The sequence below is a fragment of the Phoca vitulina genome, unplaced genomic scaffold (assembly GCF_004348235.1).
Source record: "Phoca vitulina isolate PV1807 unplaced genomic scaffold, GSC_HSeal_1.0 scaffold76, whole genome shotgun sequence".
Taxonomy (NCBI): domain Eukaryota; kingdom Metazoa; phylum Chordata; class Mammalia; order Carnivora; family Phocidae; genus Phoca; species Phoca vitulina.
This window is the reverse complement of record NW_022589779.1, coordinates 5,999,905-6,026,420: the sequence shown is the minus strand read 5'-3', so window position 1 is coordinate 6,026,420 and position 26,516 is coordinate 5,999,905. Positions and strand designations below refer to the sequence as shown.

At 36.0% G+C, this 26,516-nt stretch overlaps 1 protein-coding gene and 1 pseudogene across 8 annotated transcripts in view; one reads left to right on the top strand and one right to left on the bottom strand.

The window, feature by feature from the left end:
• Positions 1–26,516, bottom strand: part of OSBPL8 (oxysterol binding protein like 8) — a 158,016-nt gene that overhangs the window by 59,153 nt on the left and 72,347 nt on the right. For 4 of the 8 annotated variants that reach the window (XM_032393755.1, XM_032393757.1, XM_032393760.1 and 1 more), the window contains one exon: positions 17,747–17,884. In XM_032393755.1, the coding sequence (XP_032249646.1) occupies positions 17,747–17,884 (138 nt within the window). The remainder of the gene's footprint in view (positions 1–17,746; positions 17,885–26,516) is intronic. The other 4 variants (XM_032393756.1, XM_032393758.1, XM_032393761.1 and 1 more) reach the window with 1 other exon arrangement.
• On the top strand, positions 219–5,654 carry LOC116625285 (annotated as a pseudogene).

Sequence of the window (26,516 nt, the reverse complement as noted above, 5' to 3'; positions counted from 1 at the left end):
CTCAGGACTCAATCCCACAACCACAAGATCATGACCTGAGCCAAAATCAAGAAACTGAGCCCCCCCGCCCCAGCATGGAGTCTGTTTAAGAGTCTCTCTCTCCCTCTGCCTCTGCTCCTGCCCCCCAACCTTCCCCTCCGCCCCCAGAAAACAAAAAAAAGGATCTAACCCAATTTCAGAGATGTTAAAGTAGGAGAAGGGGTACTTTTTTAGACTTAATGAAATACAGTTCTAAGGTGAGATTGGAGTTATATTTTTCTCTAAATGTTCAGTAGAACTTGTTTGTAAATCTATCTTGGCCTATGATGTCTTTGTAAAGATAATCTATATTACTAATTAGAGTACAAAAATCACTAGAATTTCCTATTACTGACTAAATTTTGGGAAGTACAATCATTCTAAAAATTTGTTCATCTAATTTTTCAAATTTATTGGCTACAGTTTATATTATCTTTTAAACATCTGCCTATATTTTTAGTTGTCTTTTTATTCCTAATGTTTATTTCCCTTAGTCTTGCTCAAGTTTTGATAATTTTTATTGGCCTTTTCAAACAACCAACTTCGTCTTTCTTGCTCTCACCTATATCTTTTCTCTTATCTTTATTATTTCCTTCCTTCTATCTACTTTCGGTTTATCCTATTACTTTTCTAACACTAAGTTAAATGCTTACTTAAGGGCGCCTGGGTGGCTGGGCTGGTTGAGCGACTGCCTTCAGCACAGGTCATGATCCTGGAGTCCCTGGATCGAGTCCCGCATCGGGCTCCCTGCTCGGTGGGGGGTCTGCTTCTCCCTCTGACCCTAACCCTTCTCATGTGCTCTCTCTCTCAAATGAATAAATAAAATCTTTTCAAAAAATAAATAAATAAATAAATGCTTACTTAATTCATTACTTTTCAGCCCTCCTTCTTGTCAAGTATCAGCATTAAAACTATTACTGTTTAGGGCTCCTGGGTGGCTCAGTTGGTTAAGCGTCTGCTTTCGGCTCAGGTCATGATCTCAGGGTCCTGGGATCGAGTCCTGCATCAGGCTCTCTGCTCAGTGGGGTTTGCTTCTCCCTCTCACTCTCCCTCTGCGCTCTCCCTCTCTCTCAAATAAATAAATAAAATCTTGAAAAAAAAATAAAACTATTACTGTTTAGAATTCCTGCTTGGGAATTGTGAGGCCTCCTTAATCAGAGAGTTGTTGTCTTTCGTCCTTTTTTTTTTTTTAAGATTTTATTTATTTATTAAGAGAGAGAGAGCATGCATACACAATGGGAGGGGCAGAGGAAGAGGAAGCGAGAGACTCCCAAGCAGACTCTGTGCTGAGCATGGAGCCCAATGCGGGGCTCGATCTCACAACCCTGAGATCATGACCTGAGCCAAAATCGAGAGTCAGACACTTAACTGAATGAGCCACCCCAGTTCCCTGTCTTTCATCCTTCTGAAAAGTTCCCAGCATTATCTTTCAATATTGCCTTTAACCCATTAAATCACATTCTGGCATTTATAATTCTAATTGGTGCAGATGTTGGTCTGGATGGTAGGGAGTTTATGCAGATTCTCTCTGATGGTGGCTTGTTACCTCATGTCTTTATTGATTTTTCCACATCATAATGCTAACTTGTTGTTTTGTTTATGGATAAGCTCATAACTAAAAATCAGTAATTTTTGGAGGCATGTGTTTAAACCTCTCCTCTAACAAGTATCTGTGTCGATTCTTCCAGGCACTTGGGAAAAGATCATTTTAAACTAAACTGAGGGGTGTTTTTGTTTTTGCCACAGAGATAGGATGAGTTCTGGCCCCAAGCCTACACAGGAGTATATGTTTTTGCCTCTCAAAGAAGAGTCCCTCTCTCCCCCATTCTACCTGGAGTCACAACCAAGATAGGCATTTACACCAGCATCTTCCTCTTTGGCTATATTTTTCAGGTTTGTTTGTTTTCTTTTTTAACTAAGAAGGACTCCTAATTTCACATGGAGAGATCTCCAATCCAAATTTCCATCATGAATGGGCCACAGGACTTTTCTCCCTTTTTCTCATTAAACTCAAGCTGTAGAACTTCAGAAAGTAACAAGTGCTAGTCAGGACAAATGCTGCCTCTAGAACTCATCACCTCTCTGGATTCCCACTCTCCATAATTCTGCCCCACCTACCAATTCCCTTACTTTGTTGACAGTTCAACCATACTTTTTTTTTTTTTTTTTTTTTAGGTTTTATTTATTTGACAGAGAGAGACACAGCGAGAGAGGGAACACAAGCAGGGGGAGTGGGAGAGGGAGAAGCAGGCTTCCCCGCAGAGCAGGGAGCCCGACGCGGGGCTCGATCCCAGGACCCTGGGATCATGACCCGAGCCAAAGGCAGACGCTCAACGACTGAGCCACCCAGGCGCCCCTCAACTATACTTTTTATTACGAGTTTTTTAAAAAATATTTATTTGAGAAAGAGGGCGAGAATGAGCGGGGGAAGGGGAGAGGGAGAGAATCTCAAGCAGACTACCCACTGAGCACAGAGTGACGTGGGCCTTGATGTTATGACCCTGAGATCATAACCTGAGCCAAAATCAAGAGTCAGATGCCCAAATAACTGAGGCACTCAGGCACCCCTCAACCGCACTTTAAAAATAAAAATAATTTAATTTATTTAATTTATTATTTATTTATTTATTTATTTCAGAGAGAGAGAGAGCACGAGATGGGGGAGGGTCAGAGGGAGAAGCAGAGTCCCCACTGAGCAGGGAGCCTGATGCATGACTCGATCTCAGGACCCTAGGATCAGGACCCGAGCTGAAGGCAGATGCTTAACAGACTGAGCCACAGGGCGCCTGGGTGGCTCAGTCGTTAGGCGTCTGCCTTCGGCTCGGGTCATGATCCCAGGGTACTGGGATCGAGCCCCGCATCAGGCTCCCTGCTCAGCCGGGTGCCTGCTTCTCCCGCTCCCCCTGCTTGTGTTCCCTCTCTAGCTGTCTCTCTCTCTGTGTCAAAAAAATCAATAAAATCTTTAAAAAAACAAACAAACAAAAAAAACAGACTGAGCCACCCAGGTGCCCCCCAAACTGTGTTATCTTGATGACACAACAGTAAAGTTTGAAATATGAGATGCTGGTCAAGAACAATACCATAGTCTAGCACCAATGTACTAGAGAGGACCGAAGCAGCCATAGTTGTAGATGATATCACAAATGACGAGTCCTTTGCCAAAGCCAAAAAATGGATTAAAGAACTTAAGAAGCAAGCCAATCCTAATGCTGTAATAGCTTTATCGGGAAACAAGGCTGATCTTGCCAATAAAAGAGCTATCAATTTCCAGGAAGCACAGTCCTATGTAGATGACAACAGTGTATTACTCAAGGAGACATCAGCTAAAACATCGATGAATGTAAATGAAATATTCATGGCAACAGCTAAAAAGTTGCCGAAGAATGAACGACTGAATCCAGGAGCAAATTCTGCCAGAGGAAGAGGAGTAGATCTACTGAACCCACACAGCCAACTAGGAGTCAGTGTTGTGATAACTAAACCTCCAGTTTGAACTTGCTGGAATATTCTCTGCTTCATAAATGTTAATGAGAGTGGAACTGGAGCATTTAACTGGCCCAGTATGACTTCTAAAAAGAAGAGACTTGTGACAGAGTCAATTTCTAATATTGAATTATTTTAAGTGTTTTGAGCTTAATTTTTAAAAACACTGACCCTCTGACTAATGTTTCAGAAGTAGAAGTGGGGAATGAGAGCTGTGTGTATATGCTTGTTTCCTTGGATGGTTAGGGGGAATCATTTCTCACCATCAGGGATAGAGACAAATGATGATGTAAACCCACAGTTAACCAGCCAGTTCTGTGAAAAAGATCTGGAACTTATTAATTTAAGCTTTTCAAAAACATTCTTTTTTTAGAAGGAGATTCTAAAGATATTTATGCTTAGCTACAGTATTCAGGTTACTGGTAATTTCTCTTAGTATGCATACTTAAGATGAACATTCCACATTTTAACAAATTAACCACAAGAAAACAGTCCCACATCTTCAGGGGGGAAAAAAAACCAAACATTAATGGCATCGAAATTATAGCTAGTCTTAGTATTTTTTGTGGGGTAAGAAAAAGTCAAATGTATCCTCATCTTATTTTAGACATATGAAAACTGATAAGTGCACCTTAATGGATAGTGTTCCCTTCAAACATGTGAGCTCTTCAACAGAAATAAATCAGGTGTCCGTGATTTCTATTTAGTCACAGCTGGCCATTACATAGGTTTTGTTGTTTGGGGCAGGGAGTAGGCTTTTTTTCTCTTTGGACATAATATAGTCAAGGCACTAACAATTATGTACATTCAAACTTGCTTATTTTAAATTTGATCTTCAGTGGTACTATAAATAAGGTACTGCACTGCAGTCTCCATACATGTTTATTACTTTTCTGTAATATTTTAGAGTTGCTTAAAAGTATACAAAATGTACAGTTACTAAAACAGCTAATTTTTCCTTTTCTCTCCCTTTGAAAGGAAGGGGGTCTAGTTGTTCCTACATGGCTAGAATCATAATAAACAATGTATCAGTAATTTGTAACATAAGTATTGCAGTGTGTTAGTAATAATCTTAAAACGTTGTTTCCCAAAGTTCATTTTATTTTGATCAGTTCAGTACACTGCACTAATTATTTTAGGTATTTTCATTATATGAAATCTACCATGTGTCAGAGATGATTGAATCTAAGTGTTGAACTGCTAGCAGAACTTGTACACTTACAGCAATTCAGAATTAGTAAGGAAAACAGTTCATCAGTGTGTAGTTTTATATTGAAGTGCTCAAGTTGGAATAAAGTGGTATAAAAAACAGAAACAAAAACAAAAATATAAAACAAAAAACCCCCACCATATCCATCATTTTGATGTTCTTACTAGGAAGGTTTTTTCTGAATGTCTAGTTTGCTATATTACTGGAAGTGTAACATGTAAAGTTCACTTACATGTTTTCATGTTTCCTTATGTTTCCCTACTTCCTGTCCCTAAATTTCCCAATTACAAATTGGGACTGAGAATATTTGGTTTGTTCTTGCTTTCTAGTACAGAATTCTGTACACCAAACAGAATAAAGGCCAGCTTGATGGAAGAGACCCTTGGAAAATCCTCTAGTCCCCAGGGGGAATTTGTCCATCTGTGTCACAAACCCTGCCTTTATCTGGAAAATAGGAGTTTGCTAAACTTCACTGTGTCATTCTTAAATAAAACCTACGTATGTTCAAAATTACAACAACCAAAATGAAAACAAAAATTTCTATGAAACTATTTATCTTCTCTCAGAAATTATGCAAATATTGGTAAATTAAGTTACTATCTTGCTATACATTTACTAACATAACAATACAGAAAACTTACATTTCCATGCCTCAAATAAGGAAAGGAAAATCGTAGCAGTTAACTCTATAGGTGAAACTATTTTACCACTCTTGCTAAGAAGGTAATCTCAACCTCTCAGACTTTGGAAACAAATGGGAGGAAATCCCAACAGAAAAGAGCTGAGAGACTAGTGCAAGTAGTACTTGACAATCTTTTAATGTTATCTTAAGTAAACACACACACACATCTTAAGTAAATATATGTATGTACACACACATATATATTTTAATTAGATACACGCACACAGAATATTTATAGAGGAAAAAGCATCTTTTAGTATTCTTTATGTTCATCTTTTTTTTTTTTTTTTTTTTTTAAAGATTTATTTATTTGACAGAGAGACACAGCGAGAGAGGGAACACAAGCAGGGGGAGTGGGAGAGGGAGAAGCAGGCTTCCCGCGGAGCAGGGAGCCCGATGTGGGGCTCGATCCCGGGACCCTGGGACCACGACCTGAGCCGAAGGCAGACGCTTAACGACTGAGCCACCCAGGTGCCCCTCTTTATGTTCATCTTAACTGCTTTGATAAGAAGCAACTAATAAGGCCTGGCAAGGATAAAACAGAACCCTCTCATCTTTGTAAAGATGTTTAAAACAGAGCTGAATTATTCATTCTCACTTTTCAATAAATGTTTTCAAGTATTTCAGTTTCCCCTACAGGAGCACAGGAACATTTGAAAAGCATAGATATTGCAACATTTCACAAGAGAGATTTAGAAAAATATTTCATTCTCATTTTTTTTAATTTGCCAAATATTATAATCCTTTTTTCATTATTTAATAGATACTTTCATACCTCTCTAAGAAGCAACTATCTGAACACAAGGAATTTCAAACAGAAAACAATTGTGTCTTAAAAAATAACTTCAAAAATCTAACAGTGAGGATTCAATAACTCAGAAGAAAATTAACATAACCTTTAACGTATACTATCCGTAATGAAAACAAACTATGGCTACAAACCAAAGCACAGCAATTAGGAGAAAAAAAAAATTAGAGGTAGTGCGGATAAATTCAAGTACTCTTTCAGGTAAAACAATTTTCATGAAATAGAACACATATATTCAAGACGTATTTGTTATGTGTGTGTAGTCTCATAAATGCTCAAGAATTGATCCTAGAAATATCTTACCAAGGAAGGAAGAATTGCTTCGATTCATGGAGGAAATTGGCTTCTTGGTCTCCTTTTGTCTATAAACCATTTTAATGAAGGTGCCACCTGAGATTATACCAGTGAGGTCTAAAACTGTCACCCTGGGGAATCTGGTACAACATCTTCACACTAGCAAACTCTGCAAAGAAAATCCCCCTTTACTTTACAGTTTTCTTTACTTTATCCCATCATGTCATGTTTAATGCTACCAGGGAATTCAAGTGAAGGGACTTGGCAGGGTTAAGAGAATTTGCTGACGGATAAGAGAAACACAATACTAAGTATATACATTTTAATTCAAGTCTAGATAAAGCAAGCATGGTCTAAATTAATTTTGATAAAACTGGTTAAGCAAGTAACTGATTAAGTAGGTAACTTTCAGTTTTAAAAGTTTTTAAATTTTAAACATTTAAAAATTAGTTTGCCTTTAAGTTTTGGCAAAGCAACATTTTATATTCTCTTATAAAGCACTACAACTGAAAGATGGTTTTGTAAAGCTAAAAGCATGCAAAATAGCTTTTTATGACCAAAGAATTACAAGATGAATTATAGTAACTCATCAAGCTTTGATAACAATCTCAAATGCCATGTAGTGAGAACAGAATATCTATCCATGAGATGAGCTTTCATTTAGTCTCCAGGCTCCCTTGGCACTGCACTTTCAAAAGTAGAGGGGAGGAAAGGCAGACAACAAGCCTAATTAATATACATGTCTTTCTTTCTTGATGAAAAGCCGAAATAAAGGTCAAAGGAGCATAAAACAAATACCATCCTATTTAAGAGACTGTAATCATACTAAAGTTAAAAGTATTTTTAAGTAAACTGGTATACTTAACTTTGAATAAGGTAAAAAATCTGACACATAAATAATTTCTGGAATAATCTGATTCATTACCATAACCTAAATATATGACAAATAAAAGACTACCTTGATGTGTGTGGACTCTAGTGAGGAGCATCAGTCTCCCTACTTCCTTCAAAAAAAGAGAAGAAAACCCTAAAACAATGGAAGGAAACCACACTGCAAAAAAAACAAAAACAAAAAAAAACTGTTTTTTAAGGGATAATGACCTACATTAAATTGGTATGAATCAATATGCATGAAGGAGACTCAGCTAGAAAACAGGAACAATCAGAACCTTTGCCATCCGGGGCGCCTGGGTGGCTCAGTTGGTTGGGCGACTGCCTTTGGCTCAGGTCATGATCCTGGAGTCCCGGGATCGGGTCCCGCATGGGGCTCCCTGCTCGGCAGGGAGTCTGCTTCTCCCTCTCCCGCTCCCCCGTCTTGTGCTCTCTCTCTCTCTCACTCTCTCTCTCAAATAAATAAAGAAAATCTTTAAAAAAAAAAAAAAAGAATCTTTGCCATCCTAAAGCAATGGCAAAACAAACTTCTAACACAATAGCATGTATAAAACAAAAAGAAAATAGCTGGCACTGTAATTCACTCCAGTAGAGTGCAGTAAGACTTCGGGCTTTGACAGTCCTGAGATTGAAAACTGCCTCAGACATTTACAAGTTTTGTGAATTTGAACAAATTTCTTAACATCCCTAAATCCTTAGTTTTCTCACTTATAAAACTGATATAGTAACTGTGCCTGTGTCTTATGGGATTATTTCAATAGTTCAATATAGTTTTGCACATACAACTTTTAGCATATTAGCTAAACTTGATAAATGGTAGCTAGTAGCATTAGTCCAGGATATAGGATCAATATATATGCCATTTTTTCCACTCTCTTGTAGGACTCTCTCTTTAGCAAACACAGGAACAATATTGTATGTGAGGTTCATGTCATATTCATGTACAGGTTTTAGGACATGAGTATCACCTCCAAACTTGCAACTATTCATTAAAAAATGAGACTAAAGCTTCACAAGGGCAGGGACTGGCACATAAAAGGTGCTCAGTAAAGACATTTTCATTTACTCAACTTAAAAGTACCTAATATGTTCCAGGTACTATGTGTGCTAGGAATAGACGAATATTAAAAAAAAAAAGAAAAAAAAAGGACAAGCTGTCATGAGGAGTTTAATGACAATGACATTTACTCTCTACACCTTTCTTCCTTTTACATTAATCCTCAATTATTTTATCATTTCAGTATTCATCTGTTGGAGAACCCTTGCCTCAGCCCCCACAACCGCTTACTTATACAATGCCTTTAAGCTGTCCACTAATTTGGACATTTCCTCCTACAGATCTACCCCCCTCCCACCAAAGCATTCACCAAACTCACCCATTAAACCTCCACTCCCCTGCCAGCATCCTACACCTACTCTGCCATGATTACTTTTATTGCACATACCTAGTAAAACCTAACCTTACAGATGAAAATCTCACACTGAGGCAGATTAATACCAACCTCAACTGAGGACTGAACACTACTTGGCACCCCCACTAACATGGTTCCTCTACTTTCCAGCTGTATTCCTAGTCCTGTCAATCCCTTCACCTGCACACTAGATCCCATCCCTGCTGCCTCCTCTGAGACCTACCCTATTAACTCCCCCCATCTTTCTCACATGTTTTGTATTTCTCTCTACTGACTTTATCCTTTGAATGTCTGGACACGCTCAAATATCTCCTTTCTTACATCTCCTTCTTGCCCCATGTCTTTCTCTAGCTACCATACACTTTCTGCCCCTTCAAGGGCACAATTCCTGAAAGAGTCTGCTATCTGAACCGTCTCCAATTCCTTATCTTTCTTACTAAATTTTATTGCTATCAGCTTCTGCCTTCATCACTTTCCCTAAAACTGATTTCACAAAAGCAAGAAATCACATCTTGTCAATGGATAATTTTTCAGTTGTCTTAACTGGCTTGACTTCTGAGCTGTATGTAAAACTACAGGTCACTCGCCCTCCTTCATAAAACCATCTGCTTCATTCTTCTGGGCTACAACACTCCTTTACCAATTCTTTCTCCATCAGATCCTTAAATGTTGACATTTTTTTTTTAGGATGGTATTCCAACTACTTTTTTCAGGCTTCAATTCTTCCCAAACTTTTTATAACTCATGACTTGAGAAATATATTTTACATCCCAGGATCCTGGGATCAAGCCCCACGTCTGGAGCAGGGAGCCTGCTTCTCCCTCTCCCTCTGCCTGTCTCTCTGCCTACTTGTGCTCTCTATCTATCAAAAAATAAATAAATAAAATCTTAAAAAAAAAAAAAGAATAAAGTCCATTTCTTGATGGGCAAGTTGCAGGACACAGTAAAAAAAAAAAGAAGTCATGTAAGATGAAAGACATTACTGCCGTCATCTTTGAAAATGAAATACACCACAGTCCACCTAATTCATATTCCTTCCACATGTAAAATATACTCATCATCTCCCCCCAACCAAAATGTCATCCTATTATAGCACTGGCTGTAAGGCCAGGATCTAGTTATTTAAATCGGGTTCAAGTGCAAATGGTACTCCTTGGGTTTAGTTCCTCACATATAACTCCTCAGCTATAGCTCCTCTTAAACCAAGATCCTATCACCTCAAAAAATAACTTATTTGCCCCACTGCAGTAAGCCAGGGATAGGACTGCAATGGACACTTGAGTTCAAAAGATGCAGAGGATAATGAGTTACACAGAAGGCACAACAGTGCCATAGCAACTGTGAAATCTGCTGGGCACATGTCATCAGCAGTTTGATTAGAACAGTCATGTTCTTTGAAAATAGTCCTTTGTGAATCTTGACTCTGCCCTCTGGGCTCCTGGCTCCATTCTCCGAGTCAGTCTTCCTCTTTCTTAAGAAATGGTCCATGTTTGCAACAGTGGAGCTTTCTCAGCTTGCTTCATGCCCACACAAGACTGGGAGTCCCCCCTCCCCCCAAAAGGCTCTACTTAATTGAAATATGTCTATCCTTTTCCATCTAAGCTGGTGGTGCTTCCATTAGCATCATTCTTGTAAAAACTTTTTGAGTTTCTTATGAATTTTATTAGAATAACCTCAATGAAACAGATGCCACAACCACAAATTTCTTTGAGATAGACTATTCACTACTTTGGGCTATGTCATGGTGCTATATGAGAGCAGACTTAAGAGCCTTAGAAGCTCTTTTGGCTAGCTGAGATATTCTAAAAGGTACACCTTTAAGACCTTTTGAAGCCCTTTGTCTAGCTGAAAGGATCCAAGAGACATTGCCTTAAATCCTTCTGAAGTTGCAACATAAAATCTTACAGAAGCACTCTTAATCTGATCCTTACTCTGAGGCCATGTTTTACTAATGGCACCCTAGGATTTGAGAAGTATTCAGATAAGCAAAGGGAAGGGAGAGGACATTCCATAATGGAGGACCAGGGTAAATAAAAGCATAGTCAAACTGGGGAACAGAGAAGAAAGCCATCTTGCTGGGTTCATGATGAGGGGAAACACAAAATGAAATTGGAAAGGTACTGTAAAATCAGACAAACTAGGAGTCCTGACTACCAGATTATGGAATCTGGAATTTATGCTCTCGACTATTTGTCCAAATGTTACTACATTAAGAGACATTTGGAGAGCTTTATAAATACACGGCCTCACCCTAGAGGAGGGAAAAAAAAAAAAGGTCCTAGAGATTTCATAAGGCTGGAGCAGAAATCTGTATCTAAGCAAAGCTCCCAGGTGATTCTCAGACACAGCCAGACTCAGCAGCCACTGCTTTAAGCAACAGTCAACTGTCAACTTTTTGAGAATGGGAGCAACAGAATTGCAGGCATCTAGTGAACTTTTTGGTTACAAGCTTGAATAATCAAAAGCTGTATTTTCATTTGTAATTTTCTATTTCTCTTTATTCATATTATTTCCCTCAGAGACCTACTTCAGAGGATCTATGTACTCTCTGCCTATATACATCTACAAAAGCCCCATTCCCATAATAATCTCACCTTAACACAAGGTTGTTTTGTTAAGAAAGATGAGCCTGAGGGAAGCCTGGGTGGCTCAGTCACTTCAACATCACACTCTTGGTTTCAGCTCAGGTCATGATCTCATGAGTCATGGGACTGAGCCCTGCGTCAGGCTCCTCGTTCAGCAGGGAGTATGCTTAAAGATTCTTTCCCTCTGCCCCCACCCCACTTGCACACACGTGCACACTCTTTCTCTAAAATAAATAAATCTTTAAAAAAAGAAAAAGAAAGGGCGCCTGGGTGGCTCAGTTGGTTAAGCGACTGCCTTCGGCTCAGGTCATGATCCTGGAGTCCCTGGATCGAGTCCCGCATCGGGCTCCCTGCTCGGCGGGGAGTCTGCTTCTCCCTCTGACCCTCCCCCCTCTCATGCTCTCTCTCTCATTCTCTCTCTCTCAAATAAATAAATAAAATCTTAAAAAAAAAAAAGAAAAAAGAAAAAGAAAGAAAGATGAGCCTAGCATACTGGAGGGCAAGGTCCTAATAGAATTAGGAGGGTGTGGTACATAGGTATGAAATAATAAAGACCTGGCTTCAGATATAATAGTAAGAATGAAAAGAGAGATCAGAGCTTTAATGCTGTAACACTTTTAGAAGAGATCACAGAAAATGTTCTCTTGCAACCTTAGGGTACGCAAAGATTTCTTCAGTAGAGATGGGGGGAAAAAAGCTTGAATCATAGGGTAAAAAATGATAAACTGGGCTTCATCAAAACTAAAAAACATCTACTCTTTGAAAGAAATCATTTGTACAATGAAAAGGTATGCCAAAACTTAAAGCAAATACAATAAACACAGCTAGCAAAGCATGATACTGAAATACACAAAGAACTCTTAAAATTCAATAATAAGATAAACACACCGGTTGTTTAAATAAAGGTAAAAACTCTGAACTTACACTTCAAATATACCAGTGGCCAATGAGTATGTGAAAAGATAAACATCATTAGTTATAAGAGAAATGCAAATTAAAACCACAATGTGATACCACTACATGCTCACTAGAATGGCTAAATAAAAAAGGTTGAGAATACAGAGCAACTGAAATGCTCATATGCTGCTAACAGAAATATAAAATGGTACAACTACTTTGGAACTAGTTTGGCCAATTTCTTATAAAGTAAAATATATACTCACCACCTGACTCTGTAATTGCACTGTTATATATAACTCAAAAACAAAAACGAAAAAGAAAACTCAAAATCTCCACAGAAAGCATTCTACATATAAGGGAGTTCTATCAAAAGACACAGGAGCCAAAGTTAAAAGTTTAGAAAATTTGAGCGTCAAAAAACTTAATGACTAATTCACTGAAACTAAAAAACAAACAAACAAAACCAAGTTCTGGAATCATATCTAGGTTCAAATTCAAACTCTATCATATATTATTTGTGTGAACTGGGGCAAGGAAATTACCCTTACCAATTGCTCAATTTCCTCACTTGTGAAACAGGGAGAATGATTTATACACCATAAGGTTACTGCAAGAATTCCAGGAACTAATGCGTGTAAAAAGCCCTTAGAGAAATAAAGAGCATTAAATGTTAGTCATTATTACTGTCAATAAGTTTTTGGAACTCTCCTTCCATTCAGAAGCTGATAATACTAAGCAAGAGTATTTGAGACATGGCAGACAATTCAAAGAGGTTCACAGGACATTTGTTAATCTCCTACAGCAGTTTATCCCCATCATCATTAAGCGTTAATGGATATAGGGGCACCTGAGTGGCTCAGCCTGCTGAGCGTCTGACTCTTGGTTTCAGCTCCTGTCATGTCTCAGGGTTGTGGGATGGAGCCCTGTGTAGGGCTCCTCGCTCAGCAGGGAGTCTGCTTGAGATTCTCTCTCTCCCTCTCTCTCTGCCCTTACCCCCTACTCATGGACACACACTCTTTCTCGCTCTCTCTAAAATAAGTAAATCTTTTTTTAAAAAAAAAGTTAATTGATATATCTTATTTTAAACAAATTTGACACCTGGAAACTATGTTATAGAATTTCAGTAGTTAAACCAGAGGGAGATATCTTGCATTACACAAAGCCAACAGGTTGACTTTAATAAATAAGAACATTCAGTATGTAATTCACTCCACAAATATTAATTTACCTGTAACTAATGCAGGAACACTTAGGTGCAAATCAAGATATAACTGACATGGCAGCTGCTTTAAATGCAAAAATTAGAGGTTTACACGGGCCATCCATGCTAAAAAGAATTTCTAAATGAGCCTCTGTAAGATGCTGAAGTACAGCAACAACTGAAATATCAGCTTTTAACCCAAACAGAATCATTTAAAATAATATTAATAATAAATGTTATTTATTAATCAGCTGTCATGAATGGTTATTATTTACCAAGCTATGTTCTAGGCTTTTTATATGTACTAACATTTTAAGCCTTATAAAAATCTTATGTGCTAGGTACTATTATTATCTTCATTTTACCAATGATTGAAATACAAAGAATATATTAAAATGTATGAGTTCTTTATCATATTACAAAAATTTTAAAGGCCAAAAAAATTTATGTGTCACCACTGGAAACAGACTTTACATCATCTCTTTAATCTAAATATGGGTTCTCAGACAGAAACAACCGTTTATCCTGCCTTTCCTATAGGAACTATATTTTAATGTTTACCAAGTAACTCTACAATTAAGATCTCTTCTTTACAGAAAAATTTTAGTAACAAATGTAAAAAGAATGACAGAATTAGAAAATCACCATTTTTCAACCTCTAATATTTTAACTGATTAAATAGTCATCAAAGGGTGCTTACATCCTTAAGAAAAAAGATGATGGGGGAAAAGACTATTTAGCAGGTGCCAACTGGATCTATTTTACTTTCAGGTCGGAAGGGGAAAAAGGATGCAACTTTAGAGGATAGGGCTGTCACCACCTGAACCTACTGATCAATCTTAAGTCACTAACAGTGGGACAATCAAACATTAAGTGAATTCTCATGTGATGCAGATACATTTCCCCCCTCCACAGTACACATCTCCTACAAAATAATCTCGCCATAAATGTTCAATCTGAATGCAATCAATGTTGCATTTAACTTCCAGTTTACAGAATATATAGAAGATAGAAAAACAAATTAAATAATCCTCCAAGAAGGTGATCCAATGTAAAAGGTAAAACATTCCATAGGAACACTGATCCAGTTTTACAAAAAAAGCCAAAAGTAACAAGAGAAAATAAAAGTAAACAAGGAGAGACTCTTTGGGATTAAAGGAAATATAATGACAATAAAAACAAAATACAATCTATGAACCTTTCTTGGATCAGCCTACTGTAATACGCCTACTGTAAAGAGATGTGGGAACAATTGTGGAAATTTGAATATGGACTACGTATTAGCTTATGTTAAGTAATTATCACTAATTCTGTTAGAGGCCTTAATGGTTATGTAAGAAAATGTTTTTAACTGCATTAATATTTTGGGATACAATATCATGAGGTCTGTAACTTATTCTAAATATTCCAGCCTCACCCTCAAATAAATGAAACAAATATGAGAAAAAGTTAATGATTTCCTAAATCTACCTAATGAGTATGTTAGTGTTCACTGTACTATTCTCTCAAATTCCGTTTGTCTGAAAATGTTCATGATAAATATAAATGAGGGTAGTTTTAATTATTAGTAACTAACCTTTTTCTTCATTAAGTCCCAAGTTAAAGAATTCCTCTAAATATTCTAGTACACGGACACATGAATTAGATGAATCTATTACAGTCAAAATTGTGGTGCACAGAACGGAAAAACCACATAAACTACATCCATCCAGAATTTTATCTTAATGAAGGTTATTTATACCAGTGTGTACCATATATCCACTTTTAAGCTTCAAAAAGCATTTTGGCAACAAAAATGCTAACTTCCAAAATATATTCAACAACTATACAATAAATGTTAACATAGTAATTATTTTTGTTTTTATATAAAGTTTTTCCAGTTCCAACAATGGTAAATAAAAATTTTCCAACAAACACTTGACTAGAAAAAATTTTCCACTGAAATAAACTAGAAAATGATCATGCAACTTACTATTTACCAATTAATATTCATTAAAAAGAAGTAACTAAATCCTACTTTCAAAGAATAATTCATAAAGTCACAACATCATTGGGGCACCTGTGTGGCTCAGTCAGTTAAGCAGCTGCCTTCAGCTCAGGTCATGAACGCAGGGTCCTGGGATGGAGCCCTGCATCGGGCTCCCTGCTCAGGGGGAGTCTGCTTCTCCCTCCCCCCTATGCCTCTCCCCCAGCTTGTGTATGAGCTCTCTTTCTCTAATAAATAAAATCTTTAAAAAATAATATTATAAAATCACAACACCAAAACCTGACTAATTATACAGAGATATTGTGATGGTTAAGACTCCAAATTAAATTTTTAAAAGTATTTGATAACTTTGCCGAGTGCAGCCTGCTTGGGACTCTCTTCACCCTCTCTCTCCTTCACCCTCTACTCCTCCCCACCACTCGCTCACACTCGCTTAAATAAAATCTTTTTTAAAAAATTCCAATGGCATTTTTCACAGAAATAGAACAAAAAAATTCTAAAATTTGTATGGAACCACAAAAGACCCTGAATAATCAAAATATCCTGAAAAAGAAGAACAAAGCTGAAGGCATCACATTCCCTGGTTTCAAACTATAACACAGAGCTATGGTAATCAAAACAGTATGGTATTGGCATAAAAACAGTGCATATTAGCTTTCAAACACCAAATTTAAATGCTCAGTTTTAAAAGCAGAAGTCTTTCCACCATAGCCATTGTAGTACCACAAGACTTCAAAGCATCTGATTAAATAAACTTTACTAAAAAGCAGAATTCAATACACAAAATTTATCAATTATGAATTAGGAAATGAGATCCATAATCTCCGGGAGTCCCCAAGACTCTTTTAGAGAGTCTGCAAGGTCAAAACTAGTTCCATAATACATTTTCATTGTGTTGACATTTGCACTGATGGTACAAAAGCAATGTTGGGTAAAACTGCTGACACCTTAGCACAAATCAAGGCACAGGCACCAAACTAGTAGTCACTGATTTCTTCACTGCCATGCACTTAAAGTAAAAGGCCAGTTTCAGTTATAGATGTTCTTGATGAAACAGTAAAAATTATTAATCTTAAACCCTGAGTACACATGGTTTTAATATTCTGTATGACAAGAGAAGTATGCATAAAGCACATCTTTGTATTGTATTTTAAAATGTGTCAACACTTAATAGATCTGCATAATTCAGTAAGCAACTACTTCCCAAATGATTAATGCATGATGTTAAAAAATCATGCATGAGTAAAGAGCCATTCAAAGTTCAAGATAGAGCAATGGACTTTAACTTAAGAGAGTATGAAAAGATTATTGATATGTTTCAGATTCCATTTTGCAACCAATATTTAAGAAACTACCACTTGTCAAATTTTGGTGTAGTATCAAAGAATACTATCTGTAACTATGTATAAAGCTATTAATGTAATCCTCCGTTTTCTGACTACATATATGTCTGAGGCCAGATTTTATTCTTATACTTCAATCAAACCATCACATCCTAACAGATGAACTGCAGAAGCAGATATGAACATGTAGGTGTCTTTTCTTAAGCTAGATATTACAGAGATTCGCAAAAATTGTATGACAGTAGTTCTCAACCAAAGACAATTTGGGACATTTGGCAAAGTCTAGAGCTATTGCTGGTTGTATACAACTGGAGAAAGTGCTATTATCATCTAGTGGGTAGAGGCCAAAGATGCTGCTAAATATACCCACAATGCACATGATGGCCCCCCACAACAAAGAATTATCCAGCCCCAAATGTCAAAAGTGCCAAATCTGAGCGACCATGAGGGAAAAGAATACCACTCTTCTCAATTTTTTTTTTTTTGAGGAAAAGGTAAGGAAGAACATAGTTGTTTTTTAATAAAAATGTTATTCATATTAACCTGTAATGGGTTTATTATTATAATTTTAAATGAATCATAAACATTTTTAAAATGTCTTCATTCTAATTTATAATAACTATCAATAGGTTAATCCATGTAAGAGTTCTTTGAGGTCTTCAATAATTTTTAACATAGTAAACGAGTCTTGAGACCACAAAGTTTGAGAATCTCTCAATTAGAAGAAAAGTATAAGTAACCAAGTACACTAGAGAATGTAAGAGGAATTAAAAGGACTCTAAAGGAAAATAAACTCATTTCAAGAGTATAATGGATGACCAAAACAAATTAAAAAAACACTATAAAACCAAATAGTTACAAATAGTTATGGTAGACCTAAAATGTCATTCTCCCCTTAAAACAACAACAAAATTAAAAGCACAATTTCTTACCCTGACTATGAGGACTTGCTGGACTAAAAGATGGCTGGTACAAATCTTTGGTTGGTGTTGGATAAGCTTCTTTCCCTTGGCGCTGACTCATCTTTCCTGGTGTCAGAAGTTGAGATTCGTCACTGTTTGCTACCACAGCTCAAGGAAAGAAGGCAAAAAGAATTAGTACTTATGTTACAGATTTACAAAATGGCATGGTTAATAACATGGAATAGAACAAAGACTGAAATAGCCTCAATGGTTACGTTCATTTTACCAACTCCATACTTTAATTTGCATAATTGCTTTGTTTTCTTTTAATTGTAGTTTTCCATCAATCCAAGAGAAACTGATAGGCATGCATGAGTCAAATTACACAAAATACAGACATTATAAAAATGAAAACACACAGTCGACTGATAATGAAAGGTAATCCAAGGTTACTATGGATTTTTCAATGTTCTATTAACTCTTTATATTTGCCAATAAAGCAATAAACAAGAGACAAATTCATTTCATAAAAGAAATACAAATGGTCAATAAACATATGAAGATAGTCAACCTTCATTAGTGATCAGAAAAAATACAAATTAGTAGCAGCATAAAATATTTACATTCACTAGAATTTATACTCTAATTTCTAATTTGCATGAAAAGTAGGTACGATTTCTAGAGATGATTTTAGAGATAGGAAAACTTGAGACCGTCTTGCCTAAGACTAAGTAATAGAGGTAAGAGGTCTAACTTAGGAGCATTTGGTTCCAAAGTCTAATCTCTTAAAAGCTTGCTGCCCCAATAATCAATTTAAATAGTGTTTAAAGTTGTTATTCACCTATTTGACGAAGCTACTAATAAAGATGAGCAATTTCCAGTTGCAGAGAGGATAGAAGAGAGAAACACACTCAATGAAGAAATAGGGCAAATTGTGACCAAATCCACAGTGCCCCAGGATCTCCATGTCCTTTCATTTTGTTTCTGTGCTTTCTGCCTATAAAAACTTTAGCTTTATCTTTAGGGAGAATGATTCTGTCCTCACTACAGATTTAATTTTTAACTTAACCAGAATTTCACATTCACATTTTTATCACATCTTTTAAATCAATTGTTTTAAATTCAAATTGTTTCCCATTGTGCTAAAGTTTAAGAATTCTATTTTAGCTCTATAAATTTCAATGTACAAATTCAAAAAAACTTTCACTTAATACCCAAGATATAAAAAATTTATGTTCCCATCAAGTCCATAAAAAAAGAATCTACAGACTCCTGAATTTATATCCCTCCCTGAACTAAACTCACATGTCCAATTACCTGCCTTATAATAACCTCTATTACTTAATAGGCATCTCAAATTTATCCAGAGCATAATTCTTGATTCTGCTTATTCTGCAAACCTGCCTCTCCTACATCTCAGTTAGTGGAATTACTACTCTCCTCCCCCACTTTCCCAAGCCAAAAACCTTAGATATATTCTTCTATTTTTCCTTTCTTTCATGCTTCACATCCAATTCATCTGTGAGATCTTTGTAGTCTACCTTCAAAATTCATCCAGAATCCTTTTACTTCTCCCCACTTCCACAACTACCACCCTGTTCTAAGCCAACCACTGCTTTTCCATTGGATCATAGCAACAGATTTTTACCTAGTCTCCAGACTTACTGTCTTGCTCCTTGCTTGTGTAGAATTCATTCTCTACATAGAAGCCTGAACAATCTTTGTAAATCATGAATCAGATTTGCACCATGCAGAAATATCCTCAACGGCTTTCCATTATACTTGCAATAAATTCCATGGCATAAGAACTCAAAAGTGGCTGGCCCCCCACTTACCTTTCCAACCTCATTCTCTACTATTCTCCTCTGTAGTCACTTGGCTCTAGCTATAATAGCCGCCTTGGTATTCCTCAAAACATGCCATTTTGCCCCAGTCTCTGGGCCTTTAAATCTCTGGTTCCCTCTACCTAGAAAACTCCTATCCCAGACGGTCACACCATTGACCCCCTCATTTGTTGTGTGTGTTCAAATGTCATCTCTTCAGAAAAGCTCTTCATGGTACCTGTGATAAGTTCTTAATTTTAATATAATTTATAAATTTTTTGGGGTTACTGTGCACCCTGCCACAATTATAATCTATCACTTTATCAAACATGATTTTCATTGTAGCTCTTATCACTGAAATTATCACTTATCACCGTCTGAAATCATTTGTTTATTGTCTGCCTTCTCCACTAGACCATAAGTTCCACAAGAGAAGGGAGTTTTGTCTGCCTTATATTTCCAAAAATCCTCAAGTCCTGGTATGGTTCTGGCATAGAGAAGGTATAAATAAATTCTACTGTATTAAGATTTTAATCAAAAAGTACCATTAAAAGTTAAAAAGAAAAACAGGATACGTGCAACATATACAATTAACAAAGGGTTGGTATCCAGAATATGTTAAAAAATAATAATAACCCTATTAATCAATTGGAAAAAGACCAACAATTCAATAGGAAAATTTAGAGATATATCAAAAAGATTAAATACCTAGGAATACATTTAACCAAGGAGATTAAAGACCTGTACACTGAAAACTATAAGACAGTGATAAAAGAAACTGAAGAAGACACAAATGGAAAGACATTCCATGCTCATGGATTGGAATAATTAATATTGTTAAAATGCCCATACTACCTAAAGCAACCTGCAGATTCAATGCAACCCCTATCAAAATTCCAATGGCAGGGTGCCTGGGTGGCTCAGTCGGTTAAGTGTCCAACTCTTGGTTTCAGCTCAGGTCATGAGATTGAGCCCCACAATGGGCTCCACGCTGAGCTTGGGATTCTTTCCCCACTCCCTGTCCCTCTCCTCCTCCCCTAGCTTATGCATGCACTCTCTCTCTAAAATAAATAAATAAAATCTTTAAAAAAAAAAGTTTTTTAATTCCAATGGCATTTTTCACAGAAATAGAACAAAAAATTCTAAAATTTGTATGGAGCCACAAAAGACCCTGAATAATCAAAATAATCTTGAAACAGAAGAACAAAGCTGAAGGCATCATGCTCCCTGGTTTCAAACTATAAAACAGAACTAAGCAAAACAATAATCAAAATAATCAAAACAGTATGATACTGGCATAAAAAAAAGACACAATAGAACAGAATAGAATAGAATAGCCCAAAAATATACCTATGCATATATGGTCAAATTAATTCATGAAAGGAGCCAAGAATACACAATGGAGAAAGGGCAGTCTCTTCAATAAGTGATACTGGGGAAACTGGACAGCCACATGCAAAAGAATGAAACTGGACCGCTATCATACATCATATTCAAAAATTAACTCAAAATGGATCAAAGACTTGAATATAAGACCTGAAGCCCTAAAACTCCCTAAAAGAAAACACAGGCAGTAAGCTCCTTGACATCAGAACTGGTGATGGTTTTTTGGATCTGACACCAAAAGCAGAGGCAACAAAAGCAAAAATAAACAATAGGACTCCCTCAAACTAAAAAGCTTCTGCAGCGCAAAGGAAGCCATCAACAAAACGAAAAGGCAAGTTACTGAATGGGAGAAAGTACTTGCAAGTCATATATCTGATAAGGGGTTAATGTCCAAAATGCATCAAGAGCTTATACAACTCATCAGCAAAAGACAAAAAATTTGACTTAAAAATGGGCAGAATGTCTGAACAAACACTCCTCCAAAGGAAACAATGGCCAACAGGTACATGAATAGATGCTAAACATCACTAATCACCAGGAAAATGCAAATCAAAACCTCAATGAGCGATTATCTTCTCACAACTATCAGAATGGCTATTCTCAAAAAAAAAGGAAATAACAAGTGTTGGCAAGGATATGGAGAAACCTGACTGCCTATGCACAGGTGGTGGGAATGTAAATTGTTGTAGCCACTATGGAAAACAGCATGAAAGGTCCTCAAGAAGTTAATAACAAAAACTACCATATAATCTAGCAATTCAACTTCTGTATATTTTTCTGAAGAAAATGAAAACAAAATTCAAAAAGATATATGCACCCCTATGTTCACCATAGCATGGTATTATTTACCATAATCAAGACATGGAAATAATCTAAGTGCCCACTGACAAATGAATGGACTACTACTCAGCCATAAAGAAGAATGAAATTTTGCCATTTATAACATGGACGGACCTTGAGGGAACTATGCTAAGTAAAATAAGTCTGACAGAGAAAGACAAATATGGTATGATCCAAGTTCAAAAACCAAGTTCATAGATACAGAGAAAAGACACAGGCAGGGGGGTAACAAGTGGGCAAAAAGGAAATCAAAGGGTATAAACTTTCAGTTATAGAATAAATAAGTCATGTGAATGAAATGTACAGCATGATGATTATAGTTAATACTAATACTGCATATTTGAAAGCTGCTAAGAGAATAAATCTTAAAAGTTCTCAGGCACCTGGGTGGCTCAGTCAGTTAAGCGTCTGCCTTTGGCTCAGGTCATGATCCCAGGGTCCTGGATCAAGCCCCGCATCAGGCTCCCTGCTCGGCAGGAAGCCTGCTTCTCCCTCTCCCACTCCCCCTGCTTGTGTTCGTGCTCTCGCTCTCTCTCTCTCTGTCAAATAAATAAAATCCTTAAAAAAAAAAAAATCTTAAAAGTTCTCATAAGAAAAAAAAATCTGTTAACTATGCATGCTGATGGATGTTAACTAGACTTACTGTGGTGACCATTTGCAAAATATACAAATACTGAATCATCACTGTATACCTGAAACTAATATAAATTTGTCAATTGTATCTCCATACAAAAAAAATTTTAATTAAAGAAAAAGAAAAATGAGGGAGGGGTGGACCTGAACAGTGAGTTCATGAAAGAAGAAATTAAACGGCCAATAAATATACAAAAAGATGTTCATCCTCTTTAGTAACCAGAGAAAGACAAACTAAGATCACAATGAAATAAATATTTTAAACTTAGTAAAACTGACAAAAATTAATAAGCCTGATAACACCAAATGCTGAGAAGGATGGGAATCAATGAGACATTTTAAGCACTGTTGCTGGAGAATAAACTGATATAAGCACTTTGGAGAACAATATAGAACTACCTTATAAAACTGAGTTTCAGCATACTCTATGGGTCCAACAATTCCACTTTTAGCTTTATACCTAGAAATAGTATTCTTATATGCATTTACCAAGAGACAACAAGAATGTTCATAAGAGCAAAAATCAAAACAACTTAGTCATCAACTGAAAATAAAATGGATTAATAAACTGCAGTATATGCATATAATGGAATAGCATACAGCAGTGAAAAAGAATGATCTGTATCTATACCCCCAAACATGGTTGTATCTTGAAAATATTAACACAAAAAACAAGTTCTAGAATATGACATAAAGCATGATACCACTCATAAAATTAACCAACAAAACTTAGTGACACATATGGAATTTAAAAATATCAAAAAATACATTTTTTAAAAAAGCAAATGATAAAAAATAAAAACTAGTCATCACTTCTTAGGGGCAGGCAAACAGGGATAGAGGAGAGAAGAAGCACATAGTTGAACATGAGGGATTTTAAAGATTCAAGTTCTTGAGTGGTAGGTTCAACACATATTCACTGGATGATTATGCTTTATAATTTATATATACTATATATCTTCTTTTGTAGTATCATACATAATTTATATATGCTACATATATTCTTCTGTGGTATCAGACATCAGTACATTTTAGGCTAATTTAAAATACATTATGAGAAGAACAACTAATAGAATTAAAGTATGCTTCAGTATTCCATAAGTAAGATATAGGTATGTATATCTTGAATAACTTCACTATATAAAGAAGGAAATAGTCTAAGAAGTGCAAATTTGTTGTATCCATCTCCTTCTAACTCCTTACTAGTAGAGGTATTACTATTTATGATTTTGATTATAGAAATAGCAATATACAGAGTATACTGAATATTTAGAAAAAATTTAGGATTTTTTTCCTCTTATTCTCTTATCCCATTTGCAAACATTAACAACTATACAGACAATAGGATTTGCAAAATATAAAAATCATTTTGATGTCCTACATCATTTGTATAATCTTAAGACTGTTTGAATGTAAGCTCCAGAAGGGCATTCACTTTGTTTTTATCTGTACCCCTTAGCCTAAAACTGACAATAAATACTTGCTAAATGCAACTGATATTTGACAAATGAATCACTGCATGATTCCAGAATACTTTGTGACACAACTGCCTCACCTACTAAAGATAGCATAACAGTGCCCTCTTATGGTTCTACTTTATAGTGGAAATAAAGTAACCTACTTTGCTATTCATATTGCATTATTAACCTTAAGTATAGTAGAAACTAACCACACTGGAATAATTAATAGTAACAAAATTAACATACCAGCTGTAACTTCTAAGGAGAATATGATTCTATAACTACCATCTTACTTTATTAAGTCAACTCATCAATATAAAATCTGAAGAATTTTCCAAACTTCATAGTCTGGAGTTTGCCCTTAATCTAAGGAAGCTAAGATAAAGTTAAATAAGTCATAAATAATCTCTATGTAAATCATAAGACTCCCCTTACAGATGGTGTACCTTTTCTCAAATACTTAAAGAATCGAAGTATGTTTGTATATATTATTAGAGTTTTTTCATTCAGTACTGATCCTAATATTAATGAAATTACTTTTCACTCAAAGATATGTGATCTCCAGTAAATAATTATATAGCTTTAGCCTTTTAATAGTTGACAGAGTAGAATATAAATTCATCTCTAATATATATTGTATATTCTTATTTGTGTATGCAGAAAATATGTAACCACAATAAATCTCTTCTATTCCAAGTAGAAATTAAAGACCTCCATTCATTTATAAAATCCAATTCCTAAAACAGAACCACTGTAACTTGTATTAAAAATTCTATTCTATTTTTCAGTTCAGCACTGCCAATCAGTTCACTTGAGCCAACATCTAAAAAATGAAGTAACTAAAGTAACTGGAAAATCCACTGAAGATATCTGCCAGGTATCACAAGTAAGGCTGCCAAGAAAACATAAAAATGTTTTGATATCCGTATACTTTTTCAACTTTTAAAATTTCTGCTATTCTAATAATGCTAGGTATATAACAATATATTTAAAATATTATGAATTATTGCAACTAAGAATTTTAAAAAGGATTTTTTTTTTTTAAAGATTTTATTTTTACTTTTAAGTAATATCTATACTCGGTATGCTGGGGTGGCTCAGTCGGTTAAGCGTCTGCCTTCGGCTCAGGTCATGATCCCAGGGCGCTGGGACTGAGTCCCACATCGGACTCCTTGCTTAGTGAGGAGCCTGCTTCACCCTCTGCCTGCCACTACCCCTGCTTGTGCTCTCTTTGAAATAAATAAAATCTTAAAAAATAATAAAATTTTTTTAAAAAAGTAATCTCTACACCCAACATGGGGCTCGAACTTATAACCACAAAATCAAGAGTTACATGCTCTATGGACTGAGCCAGCTAGGCCTAGCCCCTTTAAAAAGGAATTTTATTTTATTTTATTTTTTAAAGATTTTATTTATTTATTTGACAGAGACACAGTGAGAGAGGGAACATAAGCAAGGGGAGTGGGAGAGGGAGAAGCAGGCTTCCCACTGAGCAGGGAACCTGATGTGGGGCTCCATCCCAGGACCCTGGGAGCCGAAGGCAGACGCTTAACGACTGAGCCACCCAGGCACCCCTAAAATGGAATTTTAGCATATTACTTTAAATTGTCTCTTTTTAGAAAAAAATTACATACATACTATAATCAGTATTAGAGACAAATAGCAACCAATCCATACCAAAGAATTTTACAACTAGAAAAATGCTTGCCATTATCTTGCTCAGCCCCTTCTTTAGCCAATGAAAAAAAAAGAAAAAAAGAGCCCCAGAGCAGTAAACTGACTTGCAGTGGTCAAATAACTGTTTAGGAATAAACACTAAAACTTTCTAAATCAATAAAATTTCTACATTTCCCTTCAATAAAGTTTAAATCTTTATCTGATTTATGACACAGTAATATTTTAATTATTTGGTTAGATCTGAATTTAGCAAACTGATGGTTTCATTATGATGTTTTAAAACCAGGAAAGAATACACTGGGCTAGTAACTAATTCTAACTCCTTGATCCTTTAAGTCCTTAGCTTCAGGCTCTTTATCTACAAAGTTAATGCTTTATTAGATGATATCTGAGGCTCCTTTCACCTCAGTAATTCTATGATTTTTCAGTACAAAAGTTGCCTCTGTTACAATGCTCTGAAATTATCTATTAATGGGTAAAACTTCCCTGCTAGACTATCATGATCCTTAAGGGCAGGGCACATGTTTTACTCATCATATCCGCCCCAAAGCCAGCACAGTGTCTGGCCAAAAAAACTTTTTTTCAGACATAAATTTAATGGGTACATCTTCTAAATCCCTAAGATGAAACATGTTTCACTTATGAAATCCCCAAAGTACAAATAAATGTGTTTCATAACCAAATTATCTATTATGTAAAGATTATGAAAAAACAAAACAATGTTTCTCATTTTCACATGGTAGTGAATTTCTTGTACCATGTCCAGTCTTAAAGAAGTCTGCTCTATGCTTTATGAAGATTGTAGAAAGGAATACTATGAAGAAGAGGTCCTGAATTATGAATTAGATAACTAGCTAAATAAATAATCCATCTTTAGACAATCAAGAAGTAAATATACAAACACTATCAATCTCAGATGGGCACTGAGAGCAGATGGGCACTGAATGACCATTTATATTCTTTGCTTAGAATTTCAGTGCC